Source organism: Triturus cristatus, chromosome 3_2 (assembly GCF_964204655.1).
Source record: "Triturus cristatus chromosome 3_2, aTriCri1.1, whole genome shotgun sequence".
Taxonomy (NCBI): Eukaryota; Metazoa; Chordata; class Amphibia; order Caudata; family Salamandridae; genus Triturus; species Triturus cristatus.
The window spans coordinates 58,820,324-58,841,164 of NC_140584.1; the positions used below are offsets into that span (position 1 = coordinate 58,820,324).

Consider the following 20,841-nt stretch of genomic DNA (forward strand, 5'->3'; position numbering starts at 1 on the left):
TAACTAGAAATATGGTGCGGTTTATTTTTCAGATCGGCCCCTGACGAAGGAACCGGCTGGTTCCGAAATGCATTGGGCATTTAGCAATTCTTTCTGCTGTGTATAAATTTTTATGTTACTACAATATGTTCAGCATATGCAACTTGACAACATGTGTATAACTGATTCTATCAATGTTATTCTTGTACAAATGACACAAATTTGTATTGGAGCAAATTGTTACTTTTTTTGAAAGCTGTCACACCTGACAACCATGTACAAAAGTTCAGAGTAAACTTTGATTTAATGCTGAAAATTAAAAACAAAAGTTTCAAACAAACCAGTGTCGTGAAGGACACTTTGTGAACAGTGCTCAGTTGTATACAGGCTCTCAACCTGTCAATACCCGGCCCTTATTTTATTGAACCATCTAAAAATCAGGAAATAAACTCTCCTTCAAGTACCTACAGTTGAAAACCCTCCAGTAATACTTTAGGACCGTGAATGCTCTCACCTGCGAGATCAATTTTTTCTGAGCAGCCTGCATGACTGCATTTGCCATTGCTATTTCATCATCTTCAGCTTGGATATCCTCGCCTGGCTTTGACCTCATTGCAGACAACTTAATCTCTTTGCAGCTCAGGACTTCAAAAGTATCACAGAGCAACTCATTGGCCTCCATGTCCAAGGGAAGAACCCCATCAACAAAGCTGGCTGCAGTAAGATACATAATAAGAAAAATTAAAAACAGCTTGCGTGAACCTTGATCCAATTTGGTTTACATCATCCCCCTTCCCTAATAAGTCTCTCTCTATATATTTAAGTTTTGTGTACATACCCAAGATGTTCTGGCTGATCTTGTTGGTAAGGCTGAATCTTTGCTCATCTGTAAAGTGTTCCAGTAAGAACCTGTAAATCTTCATGCGTTTTTCTTTGTTGTCCTTTCCCCTTAGAGAAAACAGAAACCTCTCCCTGACAAAGAAAGCACTGTTAGAGAATCGCAAACCGCTCAAAAAAATAAACCAAAAGAATACTTGCAAACATTTGGATGTAGACAAAACGAACATATGGAAGGTGTGAAGGACAAAGGAAAATTACTTTCACCAACCTTTCAGACTGTGGGAATTTATTGTACTTTTCATGCTTTTCATAACAGTTGAAGTGGAAGATGCATTCTGTGAAATGCTGGGAGAACATTACAGGATTCCTTTTCAATAAAAGGTGCACCAGACAAAATTCTGCAAAGCTGCCAAGTAAATTAGAACATCATTTAATATTAACATGAGCAATTGTGGAGAATTGTATTTCTATACATTCCAGTTTAAGGAAAACAAGCATACCTGGCAATATCAGGGTCTGGATCTACTAGAACACTGATGAACCGGAAAAACAAGGATCCCTTCCACTTCACAAATTCCTCCTACAGCAATTAAAAGCAATACATCAATATTAGTTAAACCTATTCTCTCAAATTCAAGCACAAACAGTGAGAACTAGAAATCCAACATACCACCAGATTGCTTTAAAATGCAGAAGTAGCCAAACCTTTTACTTCATTAACATGCTCACTAAATCCCATCCAGCATGCTCAAACTCACTCTGTGGTCAATGGACAGTTAAACCAGCCACAACGTCCAAAGTGAACTATCAAACATATCTAAAGCAATGGCGAACATCAAACCAAGGAAAAGGAACAAAGAGGGGAGTAGAGAGGTACCACTCAGCGAGTGGTGGAGGTGGATACTTCCTCCCAGTCAAGCGTACATAAACATAGGGATCCACCCACGGGTATAGTAGATCAAAAATCTCCCGTTTACACAATATGTATCCCACAGTCGTGGAGAATACACATCAGTTGTTTAAATACCCCTCACACACCAAAAGGGCCCTTGGTGTCATGCTTCATCATAGGGGTCTTCCCGCCCCTCTACGGGACGGGGCGTGCTACGACCTATGTTTGCGTGGGAGCACTGTTATTACTGAGACAGCTATGTGTGATGCAGGGGTGTGAGAGGAAGGGTCAGGAGTGGATGGAAAGGTGAATTAAAACATACCTGGCTCTCTGGTCTAGGAAAATTTATTCTGCCGTTTGAGCTGGTATTAGTAAAAGGTGAGGCGGAGGAGGGTGTATGCCTCAATGAGCTATGCCTCCTAGTGGTGTCGACATGTTTCGAAGCTTCCCCATGCTTCTTCGTCAGGACCTTAAGGATCCCTTCCTACAACTCACTGTGATGTGTGAAAACAACAAAATTATGAGTGAATCAATGAAATGGAAGTAAATAACCTCCACAAGGTAATAATGCCTCAATAGGTCTTACATAATCCTATTAACCTAAAAGGAACAAACATAAAAGGGAGATAAAAAGACATTAATCACGTGGGGAGACGTTCAATCCATCGTGTGAGAACAGTGATCTGAAAAGGAAGTGAGAAATGATCGTCTCTTAACGCTATCCATAACGTTATCACGTGATCTGTGATGAAACCACTGTGTGACGAATGGACATAAAACATAAGACATAACATACAAAAAACATAAAGCACACACTCTATTCAGAATGGAACTAAGTTCCTGAAATTCCGCAATATTCAAGGGGTTTATCCATGCCAGTAAAACATATCAAAAGTATAACATACTTGCTGAAAAGAGATAAGTAACCTCATGAGCTCAAAAACCGAGTGGTTGGAGTGCCAAATGGGCTACCTAAATGAAGGAAGGAGCAGGAGAGAAAGATGTAGTCCAATAGTCATGTAAATCACACTGCCAGGATATAACCCAGACCAGCCGGCTACGCCGTACTTACGACTCCATGGATCAATGTCCTGCCAAATGAACCACCCCGGTCGGCTCCGTCGTTGGAACTGAACTGGAGGGAACGGGGGTTAAATACCTACACCAATTAGGGAACTCGCGCCAAAAAACGGAAGGGGTTCGACCTATGCGAGGAAACCCGCTGACTCTACCTGTGGAGACCCGGAACCGGAAAGTAGAACGGTCGGGTCACAGTGATCGACTAACAGAGCCCAAAGTGAATTGAGAAGGACCCCAGGTGTATAGGTGTCTAAACAATATGCCTGCGTGAAATGATAAATAGAATCTGGAGAGGAAAAATGAAAGAAATAAAGAAAAAAGCAATATGCTGGAGCGTCGACTGCGAGAAATAAACGTACCTGATAGAAAATGAGAGCTTGCAAATAAAGTCCAACCAGCTAAGGGGAGTTGATCGAGCACAACCACCTGAGCTTAGTAGTGGTAGCGGTAGAGAGCGTAATGTAGAATGGCTCAAAGCCCCCCCCCCCCCCCCAAAAAAAAACAAGAAAGCAAACAATGGCTTGGCCATGCCTCCCCAGAAAGAGGGGCAGTTAAAGTGAGGGGCTCACAGCCAAACAAACAGGGAGAACCTGGTAAGGTACTCTATATGTGCGTAAAGGTTAAAGGGCAACAAGGGGCAGACTGACCTCACAGTGTTAGATTGGCTATTAGACCCCCCCCCCCCCCCCCCCCCCCCGATGCGAATAGAGGAAACAGAACCACCTCAACATGTTAAGGGGAAGGTAAGCTGGGCTAAAAAAAACTTATTGCTGATAACTAATCAGTCTGTAGTCATGACTTTCAAACCTGGAACTGGTTCCATGGTATATCATCATTTAATCCATGAATGTGGGTCCCCAAACGAAAAACCCAACGCTGTTCTTTTTCAAGGAGGCCATGTTCGCTGCCCAATTGTTCAACCACTGTCCACTGTAGATCATCAATGCCATGTCCACTAGAGATATAGTGGTTGGACATTTTGGTAGTACTCCTCCCACATCTGACATTGCTACGATGTTCGCCAACACGTGTCTTGATCGGTCTAGTGGTCATCCCCACATATTCAAGACCACAAGGGCAGGTGATTAAATAGACAACGTTTTTGCTATTACAATTGGTGAAGCTTCTCTGTTCCCATTCATCGCCATTACGGAATTTAATACGTTTACTTCTTTTCGTCAGGTGACAAGTGCTACAATTGCCACAGGGGTGATGACCCTGTACTGAAGGTAGCAGACCTACGATTCTGGGCCGAGACGTGTTCTTGGGTCTGGTGTGGACAAGCATGTCTCTAAGGTTCCGACCCCTCTTGTGTGCAAACATAGGTTTAGTGATGTTCAAGCCACAACTATTGAGAAGACGCCAATGTTTATTCACTATCTTAGTGATCTTGTTGGAATGTGTGTTATAAGTGGTAACACAGATGGGTCTCTCATCGGTCTGGGTGACCACTTTGTCTTCCAAGAGGGCCTCTCTGTTATTATTCCTTGCTCTCTTGAGGGCTTTATCAATGACTTTCTCAGGGTAGTTCCGCTTAATCAGTTTCAGGCGTAGTTCAGATGCTTGTTTTTTGAACTCTTTTACTTCCGTGCAGTTTCTTTGAAGACGGAGAAATTGACCATATGGTAAGTTTACCCTTAGGTGACGGGGGTGGAAACTATCGAACAGGAGTAAACAGTTCTTTGCTGTTGCCTTGAAATGTGTAGTGGTTTTAAGTTTCCCCTGTTCAGGGTAGATATTGAGGTCCAAGAATACCAGGTTGTGAGCTGATACAGTATGTGTGAATTTCAGAAATGTGTTCTGTTGGTTAAGCCACAGCATAAATGCCTCAGTTGAGTTTATGTCACCTTCCCATATGACCAGGACATCATCTATATACCTTTTCCAGACTTTGATGTGTGGGAGGTAGGGGTTCGTTGTGTGCAGGATCCTGTTAGTTTCCAGATGGTGTACATAAAGACCTGCTAGACTAGGAGCGAAGGTGCTCCCCATGCTGGTACCGTGTCGTTGTTCATATATATCATCAGCATACATGAAGAAGTTCCGAGTGAGTGCCAATGATACACACTCCATCACTAGATTACGTGGTGTGTGATATTCCCATGGAGCAGAGAACAGTACCTCCTCTATAATAAGCAATGTTTCGTCATGAGGGAGGCTGGTATACAGGCTCTCCACATCAAGTCCCATGAGCAGATTCTTCGTAGGGTCAAACTCAATATCCTGCAGCACTTGCAGGACATTCTTGGTGTCTCGCAGATAGGTGCTGGTACCTTGAACCAAGGGTCGAAGGAACGCGTCCGCGAACCTAGACAGTGGTTCCAAAATAGAGTTCACGCCAGAGACGATGGGTCTACCAGGGCGGGAGGCCAGGTTCTTATGAATTTTGGGTATAGTATAGAAGTAAGGGATCCTAGGATTGGTATTGACCAGAAATTCAGCCTCCTTCTTAGAAGTCCAATCATTTGCTAAAGCTTCCTCCACCATCGTGACGATTCTGATCCTAATTGACTCAGTAGGATCTACCTGTAGGATGCCATAATTTCTGCGATCGTCCAGGAGTTTCCTACATTCAGTGTCATAGTTTACTGTAGTTTGTAACACAATGGCTCCCCCTTTGTCTGCAGGTTTGATAGTAATGTCCTGGTTCATGGATAATGCGTGTATAGCCTCCTTTTCCTCCCTTGATGTATTGTGAAAGGTGTTATTATTCACTGTCGGGATACCCTGTATCTCTCCCATCACTGCTTTTTCAAAAGCAAGGATTTCCACAGGTAGTGTGGAATTAGGGGGTACAAAAGTGGATTTGTTGCGGAGACCTGTGTCCTTTCTCATCATCTCAGCGGTCGGTAGGTTATTAAAAAACACTTTCAACTTCAATTTACGAATGAACTCAGTGACCTCAGTGAGGATCTTAAATTTGTCAAACCGATTGGTGGGTACAAAGCCCAGTCCTCTCTCAAGGACCTTGCTTTGTGTCGGTGTAAGGGCCAGGTCAGTGAGATTGACCACTAGGTTTACTTCCGACTCGTTGATGGTTGGGGGGGGCATGTTGTTGGTCATGCTCCTGGTTGAAACCCGAGGGGTCTCGGTCTCTGATGCGGACCAATGGACGTTGTACCCCCCTCTGTTCCGGGCCCTTCGTGGTCCCTGGCGTGCCCCTAAAAAAGGTTGTGGGGTATAGTTGTAATCAAATTCTTGTGGAGGAGGTACCCACTGTGGGAAAGGTCCGCCCATCATAGGTGGACCATAAGCATACGGGGGATACGCGGGGGGTCCTTGGTAGTCATTCCATCTACCCCCCTTTGGTAAAAAGGGCGCTGGTTGTAATTGCCCCTCCCTCTATTGAACCTTTTGCCACTACCCCTGCTGGAATTCGAGTTATCTGAGCCAGTATCAGAGGAGTCTCCATCATAATTCTGATCTTGATTCCTAGGAACATAATCATCTCGTGTATAAGGGTACACTCGTTCATGACTAAACCGTGCAGTGTCCTTCTTAAGTTTATTGTATTTGCTTTGTTTTAATGTCATTTCAAAATCGGTTATTTCCTGGTTGAGTTCCTCCAGACGTTTTTTGAGGACACTCGGGGATATATAGGCCTTCAAACGGACTTCTAGGTTCACAATCTCAACCTTAAGCTCTTGTGTTAATCTGGTGGCTGTTTTAATGATCAGGACTAGCCAGTCCCGAGTGCAATTCCACAAAATCAATGACCAGTCGCGTTTGAAAGTCTTATCTTGTTGAAAGATATAGGGTTCGTTACGGACTATCAAGCCCTGGGGGGCTGCATTTGCCCGTAAGTATTCTGTCATCAATAACCCATGCAGAGCAGTTCTGATCTGGTTTCTCCTTAAATTTGCTAGTTCATCCCAATCAGCATTGTTGGGACCTGGGTCGGTGTTGCTTAACCCTTCGAAGGGGTTAATAGCAGCCAAAATCCTTTCCACTTCGTCTTCTGCGAAGGTCAATCCCATGTTGTCTGCCATCTCGATACCACGTGAGATGTAGTTGTAGTGTTACTGAATAGAGAGGGTGTGTCAGTCTAGAAATGTTACGTGTCTAAGTTTAGTGATGTAGTCGTCTAATGAATCTGTTTATGTCACAGAGGTAGATAGCCTCTGATCTCTGAGGTAAATAGCCTCAGGTAGGGAAAGACCGTAGTGCTATTAATTACAGCACTGGTGCCAGAAATCCTGGAACTAAGAAAAACAAAAAACTCCCACAGCTGCACGCTGTCTATCATAGGAAAAGGAACAAAGAGGGGAGTAGAGAGGTACCACTCAGCGAGTGGTGGAGGTGGATACTTCCTCCCAGTCAAGCGTACATAAACATAGGGATCCACCCACGGGTATAGTAGATCAAAAATCTCCCGTTTACACAATATGTATCCCACAGTCGTGGAGAATACACATCAGTTGTTTAAATACCCCTCACACACCAAAAGGGCCCTTGGTGTCATGCTTCATCATAGGGGTTCTACTTTCCGGTTCCGGGTCTCCACAGGTAGAGTCAGCGGGTTTCCTCGCATAGGTCGAACCCCTTCCGTTTTTTGGCGCGAGTTCCCTAATTGGTGTAGGTATTTAACCCCCGTTCCCTCCAGTTCAGTTCCAACGACGGAGCCGACCGGGGTGGTTCATTTGGCAGGACATTGATCCATGGAGTCGTAAGTACGGCGTAGCCGGCTGGTCTGGGTTATATCCTGGCAGTGTGATTTACATGACTATTGGACTACATCTTTCTCTCCTGCTCCTTCCTTCATTTAGGTAGCCCATTTGGCACTCCAACCACTCGGTTTTTGAGCTCATGAGGTTACTTATCTCTTTTCAGCAAGTATGTTATACTTTTGATATGTTTTACTGGCATGGATAAACCCCTTGAATATTGCGGAATTTCAGGAACTTAGTTCCATTCTGAATAGAGTGTGTGCTTTATGTTTTTTGTATGTTATGTCTTATGTTTTATGTCCATTCGTCACACAGTGCTTTCATCACAGATCACGTGATAACGTTATGGATAGCGTTAAGAGACGATCATTTCTCACTTCCTTTTCAGATCACTGTTCTCACACGATGGATTGAACGTCTCCCCACGTGATTAATGTCTTTTTATCTCCCTTTTATGTTTGTTCCTTTTAGGTTAATAGGATTATGTAAGACCTATTGAGGCATTATTACCTTGTGGAGGTTATTTACTTCCATTTCATTGATTCACTCATAATTTTGTCGTTTTCACACATCACAGTGAGTTGTAGGAAGGGATCCTTAAGGTCCTGATGAAGAAGCATGGGGAAGCTTCGAAACATGTCGACACCACTAGGAGGCATAGCTCATTGAGGCATACACCCTCCTCCCCCTCACCTTTTACTAATACCAGTTCAAACGGCAGAATAAATTTTCCTAGACCAGAGAGCCAGGTATTTTTTAATTCACCTTTCCATCCACTCCTGACCCTTCCTCTCACACCCCTGCATCACACATAGCTGTCTCAGTAATAACAGTGCTCCCACGCAAACGTACGTCGTAGCACGCCCCGTCCCGTAGAGGGGCGGGAAGACCCCTATGATGAAGCATGACACCAAGGGCCCTTTTGGTGTGTGAGGGGTATTTAAACAACTGATGTGTATTCTCCACGACTGTGGGATACATATTGTGTAAACGGGAGATTTTTGATCTACTATACCCGTGGGTGGATCCCTATGTTTATGTGAACAATACAATACAGACAATCTATGCAAGTAAAACCCAACTTCTTCACAACATAAATTGACTGACGTGGAGTGAAAAACACAACATATTACAAACTTCTCAGGAATCAAACTTTTAGCCTACCACCAAATCTATACTTTTAAGACTACACACTAATTTTATTAACTGGAAAAGTAAACAACTCCCTTTACATATGTTCTTTAGGGGCATTCTGGCAAAAAGTGCAGCTGCTGCAGACATGTATTGGAAGCACGCGGCCCTATTCTTGGAGAACCTGCACAGCTTAAGCATGAAAGTAAAAAGTACATCTTATGCTACACATGGCAGTACGGTGCTTTGACAAGATTTACCATATAAGGAGTGTATTGGCCTCTGTAGAAGTAGGTGGCTGAGTAAACAATGTGTGAAAAGTTATTTATTTTGTCAATATGGCATGACAATGGTAGTTTAGGCATGAATCGAGGATTAAGTCATTTCGGTTTTATCAATCTTAAATATGACATGAAAGGCCATTCAGCTTAAACACTTTGCAGTGCTGGATTTGGCAACAGGTGACTGCATACACTAAGTTCCAAGCAAGAACATGGATTGACAACCAAGTGCATATCCCTTCTCCTCTCTAGCAGAGGTGGCTATCTGCACACATGCCCTCATTTGTGCACTTCAGGATTTGGGGCTGTTGTCAGCTGTTCTACTCCGCTTTGTATTGTTCGGCCCACCTGTCGGGCAGCTGGGAGGCATAATGGGCATGCAGCAGCGTAAGGTGCAGACCTCCACAAGAAACTCCCTGGTGAGAAAGCAGCAGCCACCTTGTTTGTAACTCAGTGCAGTGGACGAAATAGGGGCTCGACTGACTAAAGAAGAGTTTAGGTGAGTTGAGTAGGGAACACTAATCCATTAATTACATCAAGATGAATGTGTGGAACATGAAAAGTTGCAGACTGTGTATCATTTGATACTAGGATACAAAGGAACTCTTGGAAGGGACTCAAAACCCAAGGAACCATTGCAGCTTCCAAGAGGTGTAGGAGGTGCGCTCTCCAGTTGACACTGCACTATACATCACCTTTAGCTTTCCTGCTGAATGCCACCCCCAGCCAAAGCCAGGTGAAGGGCAGGCCCATCTTTGCTCATCATCGTGTGGAAGATATCTCTCTTTTTTTTTTTTTTAAAGTTTATTTGCTATCTGGTATGTTTTGCAATTTTGTTTTCTTGCATCCAACAGTTTTGGGCTGTGATCTTAGTTAACTTTAGAGATCACATTTTGTATATATGTCATTGCCAAACTAAATATTGGTTGCAATGGGCAAGAAAAAGATAACAGACCCCTAACAAGGGGTATCCAAAAACAGGAAAGTGGTCAGACATGTGGCAGATAAAATTGCACTGTTGATGATATTGATGTATTGATAGAAGTTGAGATCTTGCTTAACCATGGGCAGGAGGCAATTGGCCAGAAACAAATGACTACATTTCTGGTACTAATGAATCAAAAAACCCACAAAGGTAGTAAGGCTAGTCGGGAGTACAAGAAGGGAATATCTAACTTTCGATCTACATCAAATACTAAAACTATGTCAGGCCTCAATGATTGTCTCCTGGTGACTGCCATGGGGGATCTCACAATCAGGGTTTCCCCATTAACTGATATGAAAAACCCCTGTCGAGTGTAATGGGTGGGGCAGCATGGGGGGTGGGGGGGGTCATTATTCTGTTGCTTGTATTCTCCTGTTGAAAAATGGAATACTTTAAATCATTTAGGGAAATTGCGGAGATCTGAGACTGCTGAATTGATAATTACGTAGTGGCCCCACTTATCCAGTGAATCACAAACTGTCATTAAGTGTTATTCAAAATGGCTCTAGTGAATTTGTTGATTAGAAACCAAGAGAACGTACAGAGAACCTTGGAGCCCATAAAAAGGAGGTAGCCTTCACTGACTGGTCGCTCGTATCCAGTGACTAGGCAGTATAATATCAAAGAAGTAATGATGTAACGACCCAGTGATTGGGTGAGTTCACCAGATGCACAAGTTACTACTTGTGTAACGATATATCTGTAAGAGACATTAGTTAGTGATATATTCCTTACCTTAGAATATCCCCAGGCGTCAGACTGGATCCGGAAAGTTTTTGTCAGCAGTACCCCTGCGTGTCGGAAGGTGTTGTGCCGAGATGACGTCACGGAGACTACTTAGGCGCCACCCATGCGCGCTGACGTCACTTCTGTACATGACTCCGTGCCAGGAACGCAGAGCCATGCAAGAAAATGACCAGTGGTGCCATGAAACTAGGGCCCTGAAAGGGATGACCTTAACCCTAGACATCAGTTCGCAGAGTGGGGAGGATGATTGGGGCGCTAAGGAATCTATCACTAACTAATGTCTCTTACAGATATATCGTTATACAAGTAGTAACGTGTGCATCTGAAAGAGACACGTTAGTGATAGATTTCTTACCTTAGAATAGATACCCCAACAATACCAAACCCGGTGGTGGGTCTGTAAACAAGATTACACCAGAAAGTCACGGAGGACAGAACGGCCAAAGAAGCCATCTCTCCTGACCGGACTGTCGAGGCAATAATGGTTGGTAAATGTGTGCAGCGAGGCCCACGAAGCTGCCTGACAAATGTCCTGCAAGGGAACGCCGCGTCTCAAGGCAGTAGTGGTTGCCATTGCCCTGGTAGAATGGGCACGCAGCCCCACAGGAGGCTCCTTCTTAGCCAACGAGTAACATGCTTTGATGCACAGAACGACCCACCGAGAGATGGTTCGTTTGTGCACAGCCCAACCTTTTTTTGGCGCCCACATAGCCAACAAAAAGCTGGTCATCCACCCGGAACTGTTGTGTGCGCTTTAGATAGAACGAGAGCGCACGTTTTGGGTCCAGGCGGTGGAGCTTCTCTTCCTCTTTTGAAGGATGCGGAGGGGGAAAAAAGGTGGGCAAAGTGATTTTCTGCCCGATGTGGAAGGGCATGACAACCTTCGGCAAGAAAGAAGGACGAGTCCGTAAAACCACCTTGTCCGGATGAACAGAAAGAAAAGGAGGTTTAGAAGAAAGCGCCTGGAGCTCACTCACTCTTCTGGCAGAGGTGATAGCTACCAGGAAAGCCGTCTTGAGAGTGAGAAGACGTAAGGGACAGTTATGAAGGGGCTCAAAGAGAGCGCACATCAGATATGTCAAGAGAAGATTTAAGTCCCATTGAGGCATTATGAAAGGCACGGGAGGAAACATGTGTGTAATGCCTTTGAGGAAGCGATTAACAACTGGGGACTTAAAAAGAGAAGGCTGATCTGGAAGCCGTAGAAAGGAGGAGATGGCCGGAAGATAACCCTTGATAGTGCCTAGAGCAGAGCCCTGCTGGGCCAAAGAGAGAAGGAACAGAAGGACCTCTGAAAGAGGGGCAGAGAGGGGGTCCACAGCCTTTGCAGTGCACCATGTCACAAATTTGTTCCACCTGCAGGTGTATACAGTTTTAGTGGAGGAATGCCTGGCTGCCACAATGACATCACAGACTTCGGGAGGAAGGTCGAAAGCAGTCAACTGTCGCAGCTCAATCTCCACGCATGGAGGTGGAGGCTGGACAGGTTCGGGTGGAGGACTGTTCCCTGCTGCTGCGACAGAAGATCCTCCCGAAGAGCAGTCGGATCGGAGGATCGATCGCCATGCTGAGTAGCTCGGGATACCAGTATCTTCGTGCCCAATCCGGAGCCACAAGGATGACTTGGGCCTGGTCGCGCCGAATCTTCTTCAGCACTCTGGGCAGAAGTGGTATAGGCGGAAAGGTGTACAACAGACCGCAGCTCTACTCGCGACAAAAAGCGTTGCCGAGTGAGTGCCGCCTTGGAAATTCCAATGCGCAGAACTGATGACATTGCGCGTTCTCTTTGGTGGCGAATAGATCTAACCAAGGCTCTCCCCACTGCAGAAAGAGACCCTGCGACACGTCCGAGGGCAGACGCCATTCGTGATCCATCATGCACCTGAGTTCGTCCGCCCTGGCGTTCAGAGAACCTGCCAGGTGTTGAACCACCAAGGTAATGCCTTGATGTTCCAGCCATGTCCAGAGGCGAAGAGCCTCCTGACATAGGGTCCACTACCCCACTCCGCCCTTTTTTTTGCAGTACCACATGGTGGTGGTGTTTTCAGTGAACACCTGCACTACACTTCCCCGGACAGAGGGAAGGAATGCTTGCAGTGCAAGCCGGATCGCCCGAAGCTCCAAAAGGTTGATATGGAGCCGGGACTTCGCCGGAGACCAGAGGCCTCTGATCTCCGCCTCTCCCAAGTGGCCACCCCATCCCAGGAGGGATACATCCATCACCACTGTATGCTCTGGTTGGGGAAGGAGAGGAATCTGCCCTTGACCCAATCGCGATTCGTGAGCCACCACTGCAATTGTCGTGCAGTGCCCTCCGAGATCTGGACGTGTATTCGGACAGGTTGCCCTGATGCTGTGCCCACTAGAACTTCAGGTCCCACTGCAGAGCCCGCATATGCCATCTGGCGTGTTGCACTAGCAGGATGCAGGAGGCCATTAGGCCCAGGAGGCGGAGGGTCATCCTGACCGAAACCCGGGATAGAGGCTGAAAGATCGGAATCATAGCCTGAATATCTCGGACTCGCCGCTTGGGAGGATAAACCCGAAACTGCGTCGAATCCAGAACCGCTCCAATGAAGAGGAGCTTCTGAGAGGGGATCAGGTGCGACTCCGGCACGTTGATAGAGAACCCCAGCAAATGCAGGAGGTCAGCCGCAGTGTCTGGAGGTGGGAGACGACTGCCTGGGGCAAGTCCACCTTCAACAACCAGTCATCGAGATAGGGGAAGTATGGAACCCCTGATCTTCGCAGATGAGCTGCGACCACCGCCATCACTTTCATGAACACCCAAGGGGCACTGGTAAGGCCGAAGAGGAGCACGGCAAACAAAGTGCTCTAGGCCTACCGTGAACCGCAAGTAACGCAGGTGGGCTGGCCAGACGGGGATATGAAAATATACATCCCGCAAGTCCAACGCTACCATCCAGTCTCCAGGTCGAGGGCAGCCAAGACCTGAGCCAGAGTCAACATCTTGAACTTCTCCTTTCCGGAGGAAGCGGTTGACGTTCCTGAGGTCCAAGATGGGGGGCAGGCCCCCTTTCTCCTTCTTGGGGACCAGAAAGTAGTGGAAACAACAACCACGTCCTACTTCTGGCCCAGGAACGTGCTCGATGGCCCCCTTGGCCAAGAGGGACGTGACGTCCTGCTGGAGAAGCCCAAAATGGTCCCCCGACATGCGGTGGAACTGAGGTGGCATGGCTTGAGGGGCAGACTCGAAGGGGAGGGAGTAGCCCCTTCGGACGATTTGCAACACCCACCTGTCTGAGGTAACAGAACGACAGTGGGGGAGGTGATGGCGAATCCTGCCGCCCACCGGCATGGGATGTGCCCCAAAGCTCGGACTAGGAAGGCTTTGAGGCGGATGCAGCGGAAGCGGAGTTGGACAGACCCGCACGCTGGTCCCCTGTCCCGCCGCGGCAGGAACCACGTCCACGCTGAGGTTGGTTCTGCGCAGGCTTCTGCTGAACAAACGTGTTGGGGTGCCCCTTCAGGTGGCCACGAAAGGAACGAAAAGCAGACGTGGCCGGGTGCGTGGTGGAGAGACCCAAGGACCTGGCTGTAGCCCGGGAGTCCTTAAAGCGCTCCAGCGCACTATCTGCCTGATCGCCAAACAGGCGAGTACCATCAAAAGGCATGTCCGTAAGAGAACTCTGAACATCCCCCGAAAACCCAGTGGACCGTAACCAGGTGTGGCGACGGAGAGCCACTGTTGTGGAAAGCGCCCGACCCAGTGAGTCGGATGGCGAACTTTGCTGCATCTTTCCCCTCAGCAACAGCTTGGGAAAGCACGGTCTGATGCTCCTCCAGACACTGAGGCAGCACCTGCGCAACCGTATCCCACACAGCATGGGAATAGCGGCCCAAGAGGCATGCAGTGTTCACCAACCGCAGCCCTAAGCTGGCAGATGAGAAAAGTTTCTTGCCGAACTGTTCCAGCTTCTTGGAGTCCTTGTCCGGCAGGGCGGTTGGGAATGCACTTTGGGAAGAATAGGCCTGGATGACTAGGCTCTCCGGAGTTGGGTGGGTTGTCAAAAAAGCAGGGTCACTCGGGCCGGGCGAGAACGCCTGGCTACGTTTGTATCCACGGGAACCCCTGATGCTGTTCTAGACCAGGTGCCCATCAATATGTCAGTTAACGCCTCATTGATTGGTAGCAGGGGCTCCATAGAGCTTGCCGCCAGCTGAAGTACTTCAGTGAGGAGATTAGTGAGTCAAGGGCCTTAGCTGCTCTAAGGAGCACCATAGTGTATGTGGCGCCCTCCTCCATAGCCACAGCAGGAGGAGAAAGAAAACCAGGTTCAGAGGAGAGGTCAAGGCCACCTGCATCCTCCAACTCTTCTGTCCATTCCTGTTCCAACCCGCACTGCCGTGCAAGAGGGTCCTCAGACCCCTCCCAGTCGTCCCCGTCCTCCGCTGCCCGTGGAACACGCTGCAGCGGTGGGGGAGGGACAGGGGAATAAAAAGGGTCGGCGCCGGTCCGGCTCCGTGTCCCAATTAGGGTCCCAACCAGGAACAAAATTGTCCGGGAAAGCGGGCAAGGGCGGTGGTGGAACGAACGGAACTCACTGCAGCACCGGGGCCGGAGCCGCCGCCGGAGGACCTTGCGGCGCCAGGGCCGGCGCCGGCAAGGGAGGGACTTCTGCTGGGACCACGGGGCCTGAAGGCGCGCCGGCGGGAGCCCTAGGCCTGAAAAGGTGGTCCATGGCAGCAAGGAAAGCTTGCTCGTGGGCAGGAGTCGCCGATGGATCCGGATAAGGTGGGTAGGCTGCGGGACTCACACGGGAGGTACCCTCGGCCCCCTCGTCCGGAGACCGACGGGGGGGCGGAGACGGACATCGGAGAGCGAAAACGCTTCTTCGACTTCTTATGACATCTCTTACTCGATTCAGAGTGTGAAAACTTCGACCCCGAGAAGCGATGATGATGGCTCCGTGGGCGTTTCCTCGATCGACCCCTGGACCTCAAATGGTGAGGAGACGACTGCCGGGCCTCCAGCAGCTTACGGTACCGCTCCCGTAAAGCCTTCGGAGCCATGGCCAGACAGTCGGAACATGACCGGGAGTCATGGTCGCGCTCCAGACAGACGCCATGGGGTTCGGCCACCGACATCGTACAGCGACAGGCCCTGCAGGATTTAAACCCAGGCATCCAGGCACCAGGCGTCAACGACTCAAAATTGAAAGACAAAAAGTCTCAAAAGTTAGTCAAAAAGTGACTAGGGTACGTGCTCTAACCGGATCTGCGCTTGCTGGCGCGGAAAAAGAAAGAACTGACGTCAGCGCGCATGGGTGGCGCCTAAGTAGTCTCCGTGACGTCATCTCGGTGCATACGACGCCAGCAATGGACGCTGATCCGTACGACGCCACCTTCAGACGCACAGGGGTACTACTGACGAAAACTTTCCGGATCCAGTCTGACGCCTGGGGATATTCTAAGGTAAGGAATCTATCACTAACATGTCTCTTTCAGATTTGTATAATATAGGGGGACAACGGCCATCCACAGTGAGCTCCACAGGTCAGGTGGGAAAGGAAGCTGAGAGCTTTCTGAAAGCAGGAACTGTTTTTATGATCAAAATTCTCTCTCTGGCCTGGCATTCGGGAACAAACCCTTGATTAACAAGGTAACTCATTGAATTAGGAATCCCCGCCATTGCTACTCACTGATCCACTATGACATTCTAGCAGTTAAGCGCTTGTAGCTAACAGGAGCTGCTTAAGATTATAAAAAACAGATGGTCTATTTGGGTTAGATCTCCATACACTCCCTGGGAATAGTATTTTTCCAGTTCAAATATAATCCACCGTCTTCATTCAGTAGGTAGGGGTGAGGGAAGACTCCTTTACCTCTCAACACAGATGTTAAGTACATTCTAAGTCGGTGTTTGATATACAAGATTTACAGAGGGCAGATACAAAAATATGGGTGACTGAAATGGAGCCTTCCGGTGCTTAAATTCCATCTTATAATAGATTTATGACCAATATTGGTTGAATACTTGGGAACGTAAATTAACAACTTACAGACAATTATATTCTTGTTTCCATAGTTTAGAATGGAGGTAACCAATGGGGTGCGCACACAATATGTAAAGAAAATGATGTTGGTTAAATGAATAACACAGATTATGTTGAGCCTGCTGCTTACTCACACAAAGGAGACAAGTAGAACAAGTTACTTACCTTCGGTAACGCTTTTTCTGGTGGATACAGTATCTGCCTGTGGATTCCTCACCATGTGAATATCCCCTGCGCCAGCAACTTTCTGAAACTTTTGTAGCTCTCCACGCCGACGAGGACGACGTCACAGAGGCACGGCTCTGCTGACGTCACTGGATCCATAAGAAGACCTCGTCGGCGTGATGATGTCAGTTCCGCACGGACGGACTGACAGCAATATATATACAGTATACACAGTGCATAATATACAAAACAACACACACAGTGTAGAGATAATATAGAAAGGCAAAAGAAATAACACACTGCCTTTGACAGTAACAAATACATTTTGAAACACGATCATCAGAATTGTAGGTATACAAGGGTGGACAACGGGGAGGTGGGTGGGTCAGTGAGGAATCCACTGGCAGATACTGTATCCACCAGAAAAAGCGTTACCGAAGGTAAGTAACTTGTTCTTCTGATGGATACATCTGCCAGTGGATTCCTCACCTTGTGAAAAGATTCCCACAGCAGTCCCACTCCCGGAGGAGGGTGTCCACCCTTCTATACCAGAAAGTCCTGAAGGACGGAACGAGCAAAATGTCTGTCCCTCCTCACCTCGGAATCCAAGCAGTAATGCTTCGCGAAAGTGTGGAGGGAGGCCCAAGTTGCCGCCCTACAAATGTCCTCCACAGGAACACCCCTAGATAAGGCAGACGTAGAAGACTTTGCCCTGGTAGAATTAGCCCTTATACCCTCTGGAGGTTCCTTACCGGCCAAAGAGTAACAGATCTTGATGCACAAGATAATCCATCAGGAAAGGGTGCACTTGTGCACCTCTCAGCCTTTCCTGCAGCCAACAAAGCCCACGAAGAGCTGGTTATCCACTCGAAAGTCCTTAGTCCTATCAAGGTAGAAGCTCACCGCCCTCTTAGGATCCAAGCGGTGAAGCCGCTCCTCTTCCTTTGAAGGGTGAGGGGGAGAATAGAAGGTAGGAAGGGTAATGGATTGCCCACGATGGAAAGGAGTTACCACCTTAGGCAGAAAAGCAGCCAAACTCAGAGCTTGAAGCTCACTTACCCTCCTTGCCGAGGCAATAGCAATGAGAAAGACTGTTTTGAAAGACAACAGCCTCAAGGGACACTTGTTTAAGGGCTCGAAGGGAGCACCCATCAAGTAAGTTAAGACAAGATTTAAGTCCCATTGAGGCACAATAAAGGGAGTAGGCGGAAACTTGTTGGTAAGGCCCTAAAGGAATCTTAATACAATAGGTGACTAAAACAGGGAAGGCTGATCCGGCAAGCAAAGAAAAGCCGACAAGTATCCCTTAACAGTAGCTACAGCAAAGCCCTGCTGAGCAAGAGAAAGAGCAAACTGAAGGAGGTTGGATAAACGAGCCCTCAAAGGGTCAATAGACTTCTCTCCGCACCAAAGAACAAATTTGGACCACCTATAAGAATAGATAGATTTGGTGAAATGATGTCTAGCAGACAAAATTACATCTACCACATCTGGCGGGAGAGAAAAAGAATTCAGGTTGCCCCTTTCAATCTCCAGGCATGAAGGTGTAAGCTCAGGAGGTGGGGGTGTAGAACCTGCCCCTCCGACTGTGAGAGGAGGTCTGCCCTGAGAGGAAGACGGAGCGGAGGGCACGAGGAGAGGTGGAGAAGATCTGTATACCACACCTTCTTGGCCAATCCGGGACGATCAATATGACTTGGGCCCGGTCTTGGCGAATCTTCCTCAGAACCCGAGGAATCAAGGGTATGGGAGGAAACGCGTAAAGGAGTTGTGAGCTCCAACCCAACTGAAACGCGTCCCCCAAAGCCCCCTGCATCGGATACTGGAGACTGCAGAATGATAGGCAGTGGGCGTTCTCATGAGTGGCAAACAGGTGCACCCGAGGAGTTCCCCACCTCCGGAAGATGAGACAAACCACCTCCGGATGGAGCCTCCACTCGTTGTCGGCAGAGAACTGCAAACTGAGACTGTCTTCACACACGTTCAGAACTCCGGCCAGATGATTTGGCATCAGACAAGTGTGATGATCCTGAACCCAGGACCAGAGACGCAGAGCCTCTCTGCAGAGGCAACGCAACCCCACTCCTCCCTGCTTGTTGACATACCACATCGCGGTAGTGTTGTCAGTCAGGACTTGAACCGACTGACCGGGAAGGGAGGAAGGCCTTGAGTGCCAAACGTATTGCCCGTAATTCCAGAAGGTGGATGTGAAGCAACCTTTCCTCTGGAGACCAAAGACCCTTGATCTCCAGATCCCCCAGATGCACACCCCACCCTAAAGTGGATGCATCCGTTATCACTGTGGCCACTAATAGAGGTAGATGTAAGGGCTTTCCTTGAGACAGATTGCCCTCCACGCTCCACCAAGACAGATCCGCCGCAGCTTCTCTGGAGATCCTCACAGACTCCCTGAGATCTCCCTTGTGCTGATGCCACTGCCTGCGGAGGCACCACTGGAGCACCCTCATGTGCCAGCGTGCATGGTTGATCAACAGAATGCAGGAAGCAAACAGACCGAGCAGACGAAGGACCTTCAGGACTGGAACGACCGCTCCATTGTAAAACAAGGGAATCATTTCCTGTATGTCGAGAATCCTTTGTGGAGGTGGGAATGCTCGACACACAGCAGTGTCCAGTACCGCCCCTATCAACAGGTTGCGCTGAGAGGGCACCAGGTGAGATTTGGGCACGTTTATCGAGAAACCCAATTTGTACAACAGCTGAGTTGTATCCTGCAGGTGATGAAGCACCTTCTCTGGCGACTCTGCTTTGATCAGCCAGTCGTCCAGATAGGGAAAAACTGGAATCCCCGACCTTCTGAGATGGGCTGCCACCACTGCCATCTCCTTGGTGAAGACTCGAGGTGCAGTAGTAAGACCAAACGGAAGGACCGCAAACTGATAATGTTGCGACCCTACCGTAAAACGGAGATACTTCCTGTGCGACTTCAGGATGGGGATGTGAAAATACGCATCCTGCAAGTCGATCGACACCATCCAGTCCAACTGTTGCAGCGCTTGAAGAACCTGCGCAAGGGTGAGCATCTTGAACTTCGCTTGTTTCAGAAAAAGATCCAAGATCCTGAGGTTCAGGATTGGACGCAGCCTGCCATCCTTCTTCGGAATCAGGAAATACCAGGAGTAGCATCCCTGACCCCTTTCCTGTTCTGGAACCACCTCTATCCCACCTTTTTTTTTTAGTAACGTTAGGACCTCCTCCTGCAGGAGAAGAAGATGGTCCTCCGAGCAAACACCTTGGCAAGGAGGGTAATACGGAGGAAATTCCCAAAAGGGAAGGGCGTACCCATTTTCTACAAGATCTAGAACCCAAAGGTCTGTAGTAACCTGCTTTGCAGTGGTGGGAGGGATGGAGGGAGAGGTAGAGGAGGAGGAGAGCTGCCGACTTCGAGCACGACCTCCGATTTTGCCCCTGTAGCTCTTATACAGGGTGTTCTGTTGCTGTTGCTGCTGCTGCTGGGGCTGCCTGTAGGTCCGAAAGGACGATCTTCCAAAGCCCCTGTACCTCGTAAAAGAACCCCTAGGCTGTGTCTGTAGACCCAGAGATTTGGCTGTGGCTTTGCTTTCTTTAAATCTCTCCAATGCAGCATCAGCTTTTTACCAAAAAACCCAGAGCTGTCAAAAGGCAAGTCCAGAAGAGTTGCCTGAACATCAGGGGAGAACTCAGATGACTTCAGCCACGCACTCCTCCTTGTGGCAACAGAAGAGCCCATGATTCTAGCGACAGAGTCCGCAGTATCCAGGCCACTCTGGATAACCTGTCGCGCAGCCGTCTGAGTGCCTGATAGCACCTCATTAAAGTTCTGTCTATCCTCCTCTGACAACTTAGGGGCCAGCTGTTTCGCTGAATCCATTAGAGCATGGATATAACAGCCCAAAAGGCAGGTGGCATTTGTTGATTTTAAAGCCATACTGGCGGAGAAGACTTTCTTGGCTGATTGGTCAAGTTTTTTAGCATCCCTGTCGCTAGGGACCTGAGGAAAGGCACCTGAAGATCTTTTAGAACAAGCAGCCTGAACCACCAGACTCTCCGGAGAAGG

The 20,841-nt window shown here is 48.0% G+C and overlaps 1 protein-coding gene across 1 annotated transcript in view; it reads right to left on the reverse strand.

Moving 5' to 3' along the window:
* The window catches only part of NCAPD3 (non-SMC condensin II complex subunit D3), a 1,141,478-nt gene that overhangs the window by 253,481 nt on the left and 867,156 nt on the right, over window positions 1-20,841 (reverse strand). Inside the window, exons 27-30 of the mRNA XM_085646993.1 lie at window positions 1,320-1,399; window positions 1,088-1,225; window positions 818-951; window positions 494-693 (exon numbers count right to left, since the gene is read on the reverse strand). Of these exons, the coding sequence (XP_085503119.1) occupies window positions 494-693; window positions 818-951; window positions 1,088-1,225; window positions 1,320-1,399 (552 nt within the window). The remainder of the gene's footprint in view (window positions 1-493; window positions 694-817; window positions 952-1,087; window positions 1,226-1,319; window positions 1,400-20,841) is intronic.